Genomic DNA, 12016 nt, shown 5'->3' on the forward strand with positions numbered 1-12016 from the left:
GAAGTTGTGACAAATGGTCCCACACACCACGAGTGCTGCTCTGATTTGTGAGTTAAATGTGTGTTTAAATGTGTGTGGCAGCCAGGTATAAATATGAAACCCATTAAGACAGACATATGGACTCAGGACATGGTATTGTTCATATACTTAGTATGAAACCTGGTGTCATTTAAACCGTCACTAATACTGTCCTCTGTCCAATGAGGAATAATCATCAGCAGGATCATCATGACAATTCAACAGCTGGGTGTTCTGAGAATAAAAGAAGTTTAACCTATTAGACGTTTCAGCTCTCTGCACCAGCTTTATATGAGGAAGTTTGGGTGCATAGTCCACCCTTCACCATCCGTTAAAACTAGTAAGGTAGTTTCTGACATTTTCGGTTGCACCACAAAGATGTTATGTTCATCTTAATAACTTAAGCGTAATGTCCAAACCAACCATAACATTGAAGCAGAAATTACGTTTTTACCTCCCGTGGCAAATCAGTGAAATACGACGGAGGATTAGGGCCACGTTAAAACATTTTTTATTTTTTTATTTCGAGATTAAACTTGGAAATTTACGAGAATAAAGTAATAGATGGTCTCGAGATTATTCTTGTAAATTTACAACTTTATTCTAGTAAATTTACGACTTTATTACCGTAAATTTACGACTTTATTCTCGAAATAAAAAAAATAAAAAAGTTTTAACGTGGCTCTAATCCTCTGTCGTAATGAAAAGCAGTTTTCTTAATGAAGTGTTTTTTACAGTGTTGCCTCTCATGCTTAATTGACTCTAAAGAGGCTAACGGCTGAAAGTAACCTCTGTCATCTGCTCTTACTTGACAAACAGCAATGAAAAGGCACTATGATTAGGCAGCACTACACATTTAATTTACAGCTAGTGTGAAGTAACACTTCTACAACACGTGCTAATAGAACAGTACTCTATAGATGGGCTGATGAAATTATAACTTTATGCTGAAGAAGAAGAAGACTTTCTATGTTTCAGGCCTCTGCTGTTACCCGCTTATGAACGTTGTCTGACAGATCCTGCAGTTTAATACCAAATGTCTTCCTGGCCTCTTTAAAGAGGTTTTGCGGTTTAATTTGTAACAAATGTTTCATGTTATGTACGTCTTGTAACCTACTACTGGATGCTTTGAATTTCCCTCGGGATCAATAAAGTATCTATCTATCTATCTAACTCTATGTTGCACCATGATCTTCTCATCTATTCAGAGATGACTCAACCCACTTGTTTTGTTGTTTGTTTGTATATTTTGGGGTTTTGTTTAATTGTCTGCATGTCTGTCTTCATGTGTGCATGTATCCTTTCTCACAAACCCCCCACTAACCCCAATCTCTTTCCTCCTATAACCAGACCTCGAGGACCCGCCAATCACACTGACATCCCGCACCTCTCGGATGCGCCACTCCTCCCAGAGCGACGAGGCTCCGCCCACCTCCTGCTCCGAGGTCTTCCAGGTAGTGGCTTGTGACCTGGACCCCCCGGCACCCTCCTCCCTCGCTCGGAGCAGCAGTGCCTCTGACATCATGGAGCCTTTCATCGCTGAGCGGGTCAAAGGTGAAGACCCCCAGGGGGATCCCACTTCAATCCCAAATCCCCCCCAACACCACTCCACTACTTCTTTCTTACCTGCAGCCAACAGCCACGCAACTCAACCACTCCCACACACCCCCACTGCACCCTCACCCACCCCTTTTACCCCCTCTGACGGTGTTATCTCCTTGTCCTCAGAGGGGCAAGATGATGGTAGTGTTTATGACCAGTTCTGGCAGCAGATTGGCTCTCGGAGTCAAGGTTCAGGTTCTGATTGGGTTAGCGACTGGGATTCCGCATTCGCCTGCCCATTTGAGAAGGAAACTGATGTAGAAGAAGGAGAAACTGGGGCAGAGGAGGATGATTTGTTCTCTTCCATTAGGGACTACCTCACTCAAAAAGGAGGTGAGAAGAAGGAGGGAGGAGAAGGTGACTTTCCTGGTTTAGTAGTAGAAAACAGTGTTGTAACTGTACCAGTGTCTGTGCAGACGGGAGTAGCAAGAACGCAAATGGAATACGCAGGGCAGGTAGGAGAAGCGAGACAGGTGGTGAGAGAGGACAGACAGGTAAGTAAACCTGTGAGGCACAGCAGTGTGGACTCGACAGAGGAGAATGAGGCAGAGCAGCGGAGTATCTATGAGTGTCTGGAGCTGCAGTGTGAGTGGCCCTCGCCCAACTCTAAGGGGAGTGCTAGCTTAGAAAGACACAGCGGGGAGAAAAAGGGAGGAGGAGCCACAGGAAGGGAAGCAGGATGGGAAGGGAAAAGTGATGTGTGGAGAGAGACGGGAGAAGAAACACAGAACGATAACGAGCCAAAAGAGAGGTCCAGTTCAGTTAGACAAGACCAGAACCCCATAGAATCCAGCACTGACTCAAACCAAACTTCTGACCCAACTAAAGCCAAAGTGTCTAGAATCATCAAGAGGCATCATTTGAGTGGTGTTCATGTCAGTTTCAGACCCTCCACCGAGTCAGTCCAGTTTCATAATCCCCTTGAGAGTAAAGAGGCTCACTGGAAAGCCCGGCTGCGCCGCCTCAGTCACTTCCACACGCACAGCCACTCAGCAGGGGACAGGTCCGGGGCTGGAGCCGGTGCAGGGTCAGGGGCCAAAGCAGGAACAGGGGTTGCAGGTAAGTTTGTCTCTGCAGCCGGGCTCAGCCATAGAGCAGGGGGGGCGCATGAGAAACTGGTTTCTGGGGCTGTTGTAGATAACAGCGTGGCAGTGAACGCATCACTTTCTGGAGGCCTTGAAAACAGGGCTGGAACTGAAGGGGACTGGGACAAGCAACATCCTGGGTCCAGTACGGGATCCAACCCCGGTCCCGAGACTCACTCGGAGTCGTCGTCAAGCAGCTCGGGCTTCTCCGGCGTGTCGTCAGGGGTGCGTGGCCGTTTGGGACGTTCGGCCCTGCGATCTCGAGCGTCTCGCTCCAGGTCCCAGGAGCCCGGCAGCGCTTCCTCCAGACACCACCAGGGGGCTCTCCTCGGTGGCGTCTACAAGAGCATGGTTCACGCCCTGTCCTCAAAACCCCGGCCCAGAGGTCAGGGCTCATCCCAGGGCTCTTCGCCCCAGAGGCAGGGCCGGGCAGCCATGGGCGACGCATCGTTACGAGACCTCTACTCCCACGTCCTGGGCTACTTTGGACGAAAGACGACCCCGCCAGGTGAGGATTGCAACAAACGAGGTGCTCACAGAGGACACAAAAGAATACAACAGCAACTGTGGAGAGAAAGATACTCACCAATACACAAACACCAGCAACTCTCTTTTCCTTTTTGGCTGTTTTTAACTGGTTTGTTATGATGGAATGATTTTTTTTTTTTGGCTGACACTCATCATCTTGCTGCTGGACTGAAATTCAAACTCCCTGTTGATGTGTTTTCTCTTGAACGAAGCCCCCTCCTCCAGCCTGCCTCCTGTCAAGGACCCCCTCCTCCTCCTCCCATACCTATTCACCTTTACCTTCAACTGGGAAGCCGCCTTCTCCCCTCCTCCTCCTCCTCCTCCTCCTCCTCCTCCTCTCTTCTTTCTTCTAAGAGCTTTGGGATTTTAACCTCCTCTCCCCCTTACCCTCTTCTCCGCCTCCTCATCCCTCTTCTTGATGTTGCATGCCGCCTCCTCGTACCTCCTTCGCCTCCTCCCTGGACTCCGGCACCTCTTCCGCTACAGAGGAAGAAACGCACATGGAAATACATTTTACCTCACAGAAAGCCCTCCAAATCAGAGCTGTATTGACAAAAACAAATACTTGTGAATCATTTTAAAAGAGCTTTAATTATATATAGCAGTAAAAAAAATATTGCTGTAGTTCATTCTCAGACCACTAGAAGGCAGAATAAGACTTCATGTAATAACGGCTGTGTTGATATTAGTGAAACAAGCAGAAAGTTTGAATGGATAAGAAATGGTAAACATTCCAGATAAACAGTCCTAAATGGTTATTTGCCCAGTCCACTACCACTAATATCTAACAATATGATTGATGAAATGTGCATTTGAATCAGCAGCCCCCTTTTATTTCTATTCATTCTTCTTCTCAAGGCTATCAGACAGCACGACAGGGTTTCATTTATTTTGTCTCAAGGATTACAGGTGTGAGTGAGCACAGTGATTCATCGCCTGAATCTGTCTCTTTGTGGAGACAATGTGACGTCACCCTGTTTGATCCTTTTCTTTATCCATTATTCAGGTCTGTTGTTTGCCAGCTTTTTCTATATGATAAATAACAACAACTGCACCTTTACAATTACAGTCACATTTTTCATGCAGACTGGAAGCTAGATATTATATTTTGTAACTTTATGTTTAATGACTGTAACTGCTAATAGTCATCGTGCTCGCTCTGTGGTTACATGACCATCAGATCATGTAAACACGGTGTGAGTCACTGTTGTCATTTGAAATCCATTATTACCTTTTATAAAAGCTCCCATTCAATCCAGGGTGCAGACATTTAAAATGAGGGTGCAATGCATGCTTTTGCACTCTCTTAGATCCGGGCCTAGGTGCTGAGTGTAGTACTGCATTCCTCTAAAGAGCACAGACTCTCATGGTCCCTACTTAACTATGATTTCTGTTGTATTTAGTCATTTTCATATATTGAAAAGTGTAGAAAAAGGTGAACACATTTAATTCTGTTTACAGAATTTTGCCTAGTTTTATTTTGAGATGACCAATTTTTTGGCCAATTTTGATACTATACACAAATGCACATTGCTAAGTTTGTCTGAATTTTGTAAGCTAGGCAGGGACATAGATATTTATATTTTTATATATATATATATATATAGTAAATAAACAAGGCTGACATTTTACATTTTAATTAACATAGATGTTACAACTGCAAATTATTTTTGGGTCTTAAAAGACATTAGAAAGGGGCGATATGTCTTTCTTATGTTGTGAAAAACTCATGAGTTATGTGGTAAGTGTCCTTATGGGAGTCGACATTACAGACGGTGGTGTCCTTCTACACAGACATGGAGTAGTACAAACATAACATGGACATATTTGGTGCTAGGATTTGTGCATCTAGTTGTGAAGGTTGAAGCCATGTTAGAGGTCAAACCTTTGTGTTTTACATGTCTTCTGTACGTGTTGTCAATGTTGGCATGGCAAATAATCATTACACATTCATAGTCTAATTGTAGATGATGTTATGTTTGTGGTATATAACATCCATACATAACACACTAATAGTTACTCAGTCATTTGTTGTAGATTATAATGTCAGCTGATTTAACCCAAACAAACGTCATCTTCTGGCTGGCTGTGTTAAGTAGAATTTGTTTGGTACTTACTTCAGTTCCCTCTGTATGATCACAACCAGAGATTCTTCTAATAAGATGACTTAAATGTTTTGGGGGGTTTTCTTGTGGAATTCTGTGGTTTTAAAAGTTTAAACATGACCACATCCAGAAGAGACGATGTGTGTCCCTGAGTTATGCAGGACAAAGCAGTTTGAACACAGACCGTCTTGTTTTGTGGTAAGTGGTCATTGTATAAGTCGAAGTGTCCAGAGTCAAACCTCGTGAGGGAAATGTGCTGCAAGGTTACATTTTTATCAGCTAGGTGGCAGCAAAGTGTAGATCTTCTTTTCTTGTTTCATCGATCTGTCCTGAGCCCTGGTACTGAGCTGTAGACGTTACCAGAGACGGTCAGTTCTATCAGCTATAACTTCAAGATTTGAAAAAAAGAAGAATGAGTCAGTATATTTGATCCTATCTCTGGGACAGAAGGAAGCTTTCTGACCCACACTTGACCGCTGTCATTGCTCCCCAGGCTAACAGCAACACATCTTATAGTAGTATAACTGCACTAATATCAGCCTCTGACATGCTGCCTGTTTGGACTTAACAAGGTGATACTGCCTCACTCTCTCTGCATGGTGTGAATTAACTCCTGCATTGCTTATCTAGTGGGTTTGCCTGTTGTGTTGTGGCTTTTTTTAACAACTAGTCTTTTGCTAACTTCAGGGTCCTGCAGTACACACACACCAGAGAGAAGCTGCAGTTAGACTACAGACTACATTAGAGACACTATGTTACAGTACCTCTGATAGACTAGTGGGAAGGATAATCTGCTTTAAGAGATAAAGTTTATCAGTGTAACATCTCACCTTCTGACTGGTGTGTGAATCTTTGAATCTTCCTCAATATTTCCGTGTGTGTGTGTGTGTGTGTGTGTGTGTGTGTGTGTGTGTGTGTGTGTGTGTGTGTGTGTGTGTGTGTGTGTGTGTGTGTGTGTGTGTGTGTGTGTGTGTGTGTGTGTGTGTGTGTGTGTGTGTGTGTGTGTGTGTGTGTGTGTGTGTGTGTGTGTGTGTGTGTGTGTGTGTGTGTGTGTGTGTGTGTGTGTGTGTGTGTGTGTGTGTTCATTGTCGTTATATTATATCTGCCTCTCTGTCTGCCTCTAGTCAATAAAGAGGAAGTGGTCCAGAAGGCCCGTCCAGTCTCCAGCGACGTAGGAAGCAGCAACCCAAACTTCTCTGACCTCATGGACGAGTTTATCCAGGAGAGACTGAGGGCCAAAGGAACAGCAGTGAGGACAACACACGTGTTCACTGAAACCTCAATTTAAACATTATTCTTTGAGTGTCAGAGTATCTGAAGCAGCTAAAAGTTAAATATAGCATCCTTTTGATACGCAGGGTCGCCGTGGCAGCAGCCCAGGAAGTCTGGAGGTTCCCAGGGACCTACCAGAGCTCCTGGAGGCGGGCCAGAGTCCTGGATCCAGACCCTCAGATGATCCCCGTCCAATCGATGACCCGGGGGTTCCCTCCGAATGGACATCACCAGCGAGTGCCAGTGGCTCTGACGTCATCAGCTCAGACAGCCAATCAGACTCCTTTAATGCCTTTCAGTACTCCACCTGCAAGTTTGATAGTAAGGAACAAGAAAGCAGCTGTTTTTTTCCCCCAGATGTTTACTAAATGAGACTCATTTTTATACAGAGACAAGTGTTTATTGAGTTGGGGCGGCTGTCGCTCAGTTGGTAGGGTGTCATACAGAAGGTCAGGGGTTCGATCCCCAGTTCCTCCAGCCACATTTCCAATGTGTCCATGGGCAAGACACTTAACCCCAAGTTGGTCTTACATAGCAACCTTTGCCATCAGTGTGAGAATGTGTATGAATGTGTTGGTGTGACATGTTAAACCTTCTTGATTCCATCAAAGAAAACCTTCTTTGCTGCCAGAGCAAAAACAATTGCTTATTTACTGCTGCGTCCACTTCATTTGTGTGGTGTTTTAAAGTATTAACAAATGTCCAGCACAACAACACAAAGTCATATAAACAATACAAACAATCAAATCATTCAAGAAATTGATAGACAAGAAACTCTAGTGTTCTTTGATTTCCCTGCTGCTCATTTAGGAGCATTGACAGAAGGTTTTGTAGACATGAGTTATTCCCAAATCCAAAATATCTATGAAAAAAAAAATGATTCCCCAGATGAAAAAGTTGAAATTTCCCCATGAAGCTGGAAAACAAACAAACATATTTTTAACATTTATCAAACTTTAAAATGAACTTAAGCCCTTTAAATTTTGTATTTGCCCAAATTTTTAATCCTTGATGTTGAGATTTTTTTTTTTTTTTATGTTGTCGCAGATTTTACATTCAGTTCAGAGGTCTGTGCAGGAGGAGCTGGATCAGGTGGAGGCGGGGGAGGTCGAGGCAGCTCGCTGGACCAGGATAGCCTGGGAGGGGGCGTGGCCTGTGACGAACATGAAGTAGCCAGTTTGACAACACTACACCTCGACTCAGAGACCAGCAGCCTCAGCCACACTGTCACTGTCACTGGTATGTACATGACATGAAGACCTCTTTGTATCTGTATCACTTCAGAAGAGGGTTCAAATGAATCTCTACCAAACCAATATCCTGAATACGACGTTTATACTGATCATCTATGTAATGTTAATGATTGCTCCTGTATCCCATAAACCAGCAAACTGCATCTGCTTTATTTTCTTCTTCAGGTTCTGAGAGTGCCTCTCCCATGCATTCTCTCGGGGGTTCTCGCTCTCAGACACCCTCCCCTGCCACGCTGACAGCAGATCACACCGATCACACACACTCCCACTCACACACACACCTGCAGCTGGACCAGAAGCTTCACAACTCGGTTCTGCAGACTCCAGATGACCTGGGTAATGCTAACACACTCAATCGTGTACATCTACATTTTTTTTTCTGTTCTTCCTTTCATGAACAAATGAGAAGTCACTGATTGATTCATTTACTGATTTCAGAAACGAGCGAGTTCCCCAGCGAGGACTGCAGTGTGATGGCGGGCGGCTCGTTAACCGGATGGCACTCAGATGTTGCCACGGTAATGTGGCGAAGGATGCTTGGTATCCTAGGGGACGTCAATAGCATCAAAGACCCAGAGATCCATGCTCAGGTCTTTGACTATCTGTGTGAGCTGTGGCAAAACCTGGCCAAGGTAAGTACTTACATTTAACCTTGTCTAAAGTATGCTCAGTCTTTGTTTGTTTGTTTTTTCTCTAAGAAGTTATACTTTTTTTTCTCTTCAGATTAGAGATAATTTGGGAATTTCTCTGGACAATCAGTCATCACCTCCTCCTCCTGTTCTGATCCCGCCCCTGAGAATTCTCACTCCATGGCTCTTTAAGGTTGGTGTGATTCAGAGAACTTCTATTAGATGCTGAAATTACATTGAGATCTAAGTACAAATGATCACAAATATCTACACTTGTAGCAAAAAAAATAATCTTTACATCTATTTTATTTTACACGATTGCTCATTGATTTTACAACATCTGCATTACATGTACTGTATTTATTGAACTTAAACATTCCTCATACATTGAAAAACAAGAAATACAAGTGAAAAAATAATATATAATAATAATTCAATCTAAATAAATCAACCATGTTTTTGACTTAGTGGTGATACTACTTTTGTGGTCAAAATATAACAACATGAAACATTTAACACACCTAACAAAAACCTGTGGACAAAACGAGCACAGCCCAGTATGTGGCACAACAAGAGTTCAACCTGTAGTCTCTTGTTTTCATGACGGTGGGAAGACAAAATCATAATTGAAATTGAAACGGATTAATTGCCTAGCCTTATACAAAAGGGATCAACCTTAAAAAAAAAACCTTTTTCTGAAGCTAACCGTTGGGTAGTGTTGGGTAGTGTGGCATTTTTAAAAGCCACTCGCCATTAAGATTAAAGAAGAACTTTTAGTTCCATAAATGGGAACATTGACGCTGAAGATAAAGTTTCAGTTAGCCATGTTTCAGCTTGTTTCACGAGTTTGGACCTTAGCAATGAACTTACTCAGGCAATTACAAACCTTTTCCTACCCATGGGTTAAACCAACCCAAAAATATGTTTAAAACAAATTGGCCCAGGTTCTGATATACTAGAACTGCCCTCAAACTTGAGTACATATGTCAATTGATGGTCTAATATTTTGATGTGTGTGTGTCCTCCTCCAGGCCACCAAGCTGACAGAGCGTTACAAGCAGGGGAAGCTTCACGCCTACAAGCTGATTTGCAGAATAATGAAGAGAAGACAAGATGTTTCCCCAAACACAGACTTCCTCACACATTTCTACAACATAATGCACCAGGGACTGATGCACCAAGACCAGGTAATGACAAATAACACATTAGATAAAAGGAAGTCACAATACTCTACAGTACTCTTATTATCACTGTAGAACTTCTTCTGCTGTTAGTAAATGATTCTCCTGCTTCAGATTAAAGCAGTGACTGCTCTGTTTTGGAGTGAGTGTGTCCTTTTTGATAAGCTGTATGGTTTCCTTAGGACATTGTGAACACAATCATAAAACACTGCAGTCCCAGGTTCTTCAGTATTGGACTACCTGGAGCCACAATGCTGATCCTGGACTTCATCATTGCAGCTTCCAGAGTCACCGTCTGCTCCTCGCTCAACGTAAACAAAACAACACAAGAAACACACAGTTGTTTAGTGCACATCTTTTGACAAATATATCCTGTATATATGTAATTTTCTTCTCTTTCTCATTTGAAATTTGCACGTTCTCCTTTTCGTCTACATCCCTCCCCTTCCTCCTTTCAAGGCTCCGAGGGTAGAGGCCCAGATCCTGCTGGGTTCTTTGGTGTGTTTTCCAAACTTATATGGGGAGCTTCCCGCCCTCCATCCCACCACAGCTGACGTGGTGCTCACCAAGTTCCCCGATGTCAAGGCAGGTGGAAGTAAAAGTACTCTGACGAGTCATCATGCCTCTGTGCTTTGCCAGTATCATTTTCTGTGTATAGTATGACAGTAAAACACAGTCGAATAGGAAGAGAAAAAATAACTAATACAAAAGGTTTTCCTAAGAATACCTTTAAAAAGTTTCTAAATAGACAGGTGAGTGTCTTTATGTTGGCTTTTATTTGGACTGCTTTTTGAGTAGAGTTTAATTGCGCTAATAAACGCTCCTCTCTGTCAGAGAAACATTACTCCTGCTGTATCATGTCTGTAACATGTAAGAGGACTTCTAACAGCTGTGGGCGGCCGTTGCTCAGTTGGTAGACTTGTCGTCTCTCAACCGGAAGGTTCGATCTCCAGCTCCTGTGGCAACATGTCCGGAATTTGACTTGGTGTATTAGTGCTAAACAATTAACAAGGAAATAAAGCAGAACTAGCAACAACTTAAATAATACAGTATAAGAAGATATTACAAGATATAAAATAGAATTAAAAAATCTAAGATATAAAAAAATAAAAATAAAAAACATAATGTGTGTAACTACTCACAAAGTGCATGTAAGGAAGATACATTTTAAAGTCCAGTGGGCGGACATAAAACGGAGTTAACGCACAAAAACAGACAAAACAACGCGCACCAACACACCGGGGTGACCGTCCTCGGTGCCATCTCGATGTGAATCAAAGGTGTGACCTGCGGTGTCAAAGTGCTTTGAGTAGTCAGAAGACTAGAAAACTTCAACTTCAACTTCCAAAGAAAAGCGCTATATAAGCTCAAGTCCATTTAGCATTTACCATTGACATCCACCATAGGGGCAAACTCTTAGACAAACTTTATCTCCTTTCATGTCAGGCCAAACTTGAAACACACATTTGTGCCATCCACAGGTGGTCTGAGAAGTAAACTAATAGGTTAATGTCTCATCTGTCATTCTTGTAAGAGTCCAGAGCTATGGGAGTAATGTTGTTATTGTTGTTGTTGCATTGTAACCTGCTAATGCCATGCGTGGCAGCATCTCAGGCCCGCTCACTCGTTCCTTATGAGGCAGAGGTTTGTTTTGAATCGGTAAGCGGTCATTAACTCTGACTGGAGGGAACTGTGTGTGTGTGTGTGTGTGTGTGTGGTGTGTGTGTGTGTGTGTGTGTGTGTGTGTGTGTGTGTGTTGTGTGTGTGTGTGTGTGTGTGTGTGTGTGTGTGTGTGTGTGTGTGTGTGTGTGTGTGTGTGTGTGTGTGTGTGTGTGTGTGTGTGTGTGTGTGTGTGTGTGTGTGTGTGTGTGTGTGTGTGTGTGGAGGACGAGAGGAAACAGATTTGACCAGTGTGTGGACAAGTCTGCACTGTGCCTTTGGGCCATATTTAGTGACATATATTAACACCTCAAAAGTTCCAGTAATCACTTTTCTCATAGTCTGAAGAAAACAGTCTTTGAGAGTTTTTCTTATGTGCTTTGTGTTTCAGGAGCACATTATCAAAACCATCCTGACCTCTGCCAGAGAGGAACCCTCTGCTCCTGCGAGGCAAGTTCTGTTTGTGAAGGTGTTTCTGTGTGGGGCTGCTCATGTTGACCTCTGATCTTTTATCTGCTATCTAAAGCCCCGTTTCCACCAAGCGCTCAGGTTCGGTTCAGTACAGTTTGGTACGGTCATCCCGGATCTCGCTTGATTTTTCCACAGCCAACCGTAACCTTACACATCACTAAATCAGAGACATAGTGTAGACAGCCACTAAATTCAACAAAGAAGAAGAATGTG

General features: G+C 43.3%; 1 protein-coding gene across 8 annotated transcripts in view; it reads left to right on the forward strand.

The window, feature by feature from the left end:
• Positions 1 to 12016, forward strand: part of ralgapa1 (Ral GTPase activating protein catalytic subunit alpha 1) — an 81489-nt gene that overhangs the window by 19309 nt on the left and 50164 nt on the right. For 7 of the 8 annotated variants that reach the window (XM_065966388.1, XM_065966390.1, XM_065966391.1 and 4 more), the window contains 11 exons: positions 1369 to 1572; positions 6463 to 6587; positions 6697 to 6931; positions 7658 to 7849; positions 8029 to 8199; positions 8302 to 8495; positions 8587 to 8685; positions 9524 to 9679; positions 9856 to 9984; positions 10133 to 10258; positions 11724 to 11782. In XM_065966388.1, the coding sequence (XP_065822460.1) occupies positions 1369 to 1572; positions 6463 to 6587; positions 6697 to 6931; positions 7658 to 7849; positions 8029 to 8199; positions 8302 to 8495; positions 8587 to 8685; positions 9524 to 9679; positions 9856 to 9984; positions 10133 to 10258; positions 11724 to 11782 (1690 nt within the window). Of the gene's footprint in view, positions 1 to 1368; positions 3214 to 6462; positions 6588 to 6696; positions 6932 to 7657; positions 7850 to 8028; positions 8200 to 8301; positions 8496 to 8586; positions 8686 to 9523; positions 9680 to 9855; positions 9985 to 10132; positions 10259 to 11723; positions 11783 to 12016 lie in introns of all 8 variants that reach the window. The other variant, XM_065966387.1, reaches the window with a different exon arrangement.

This window comes from Labrus bergylta, chromosome 18, assembly GCF_963930695.1.
Source record: "Labrus bergylta chromosome 18, fLabBer1.1, whole genome shotgun sequence".
NCBI lineage: Eukaryota > Metazoa > Chordata > Actinopteri > Labriformes > Labridae > Labrus > Labrus bergylta.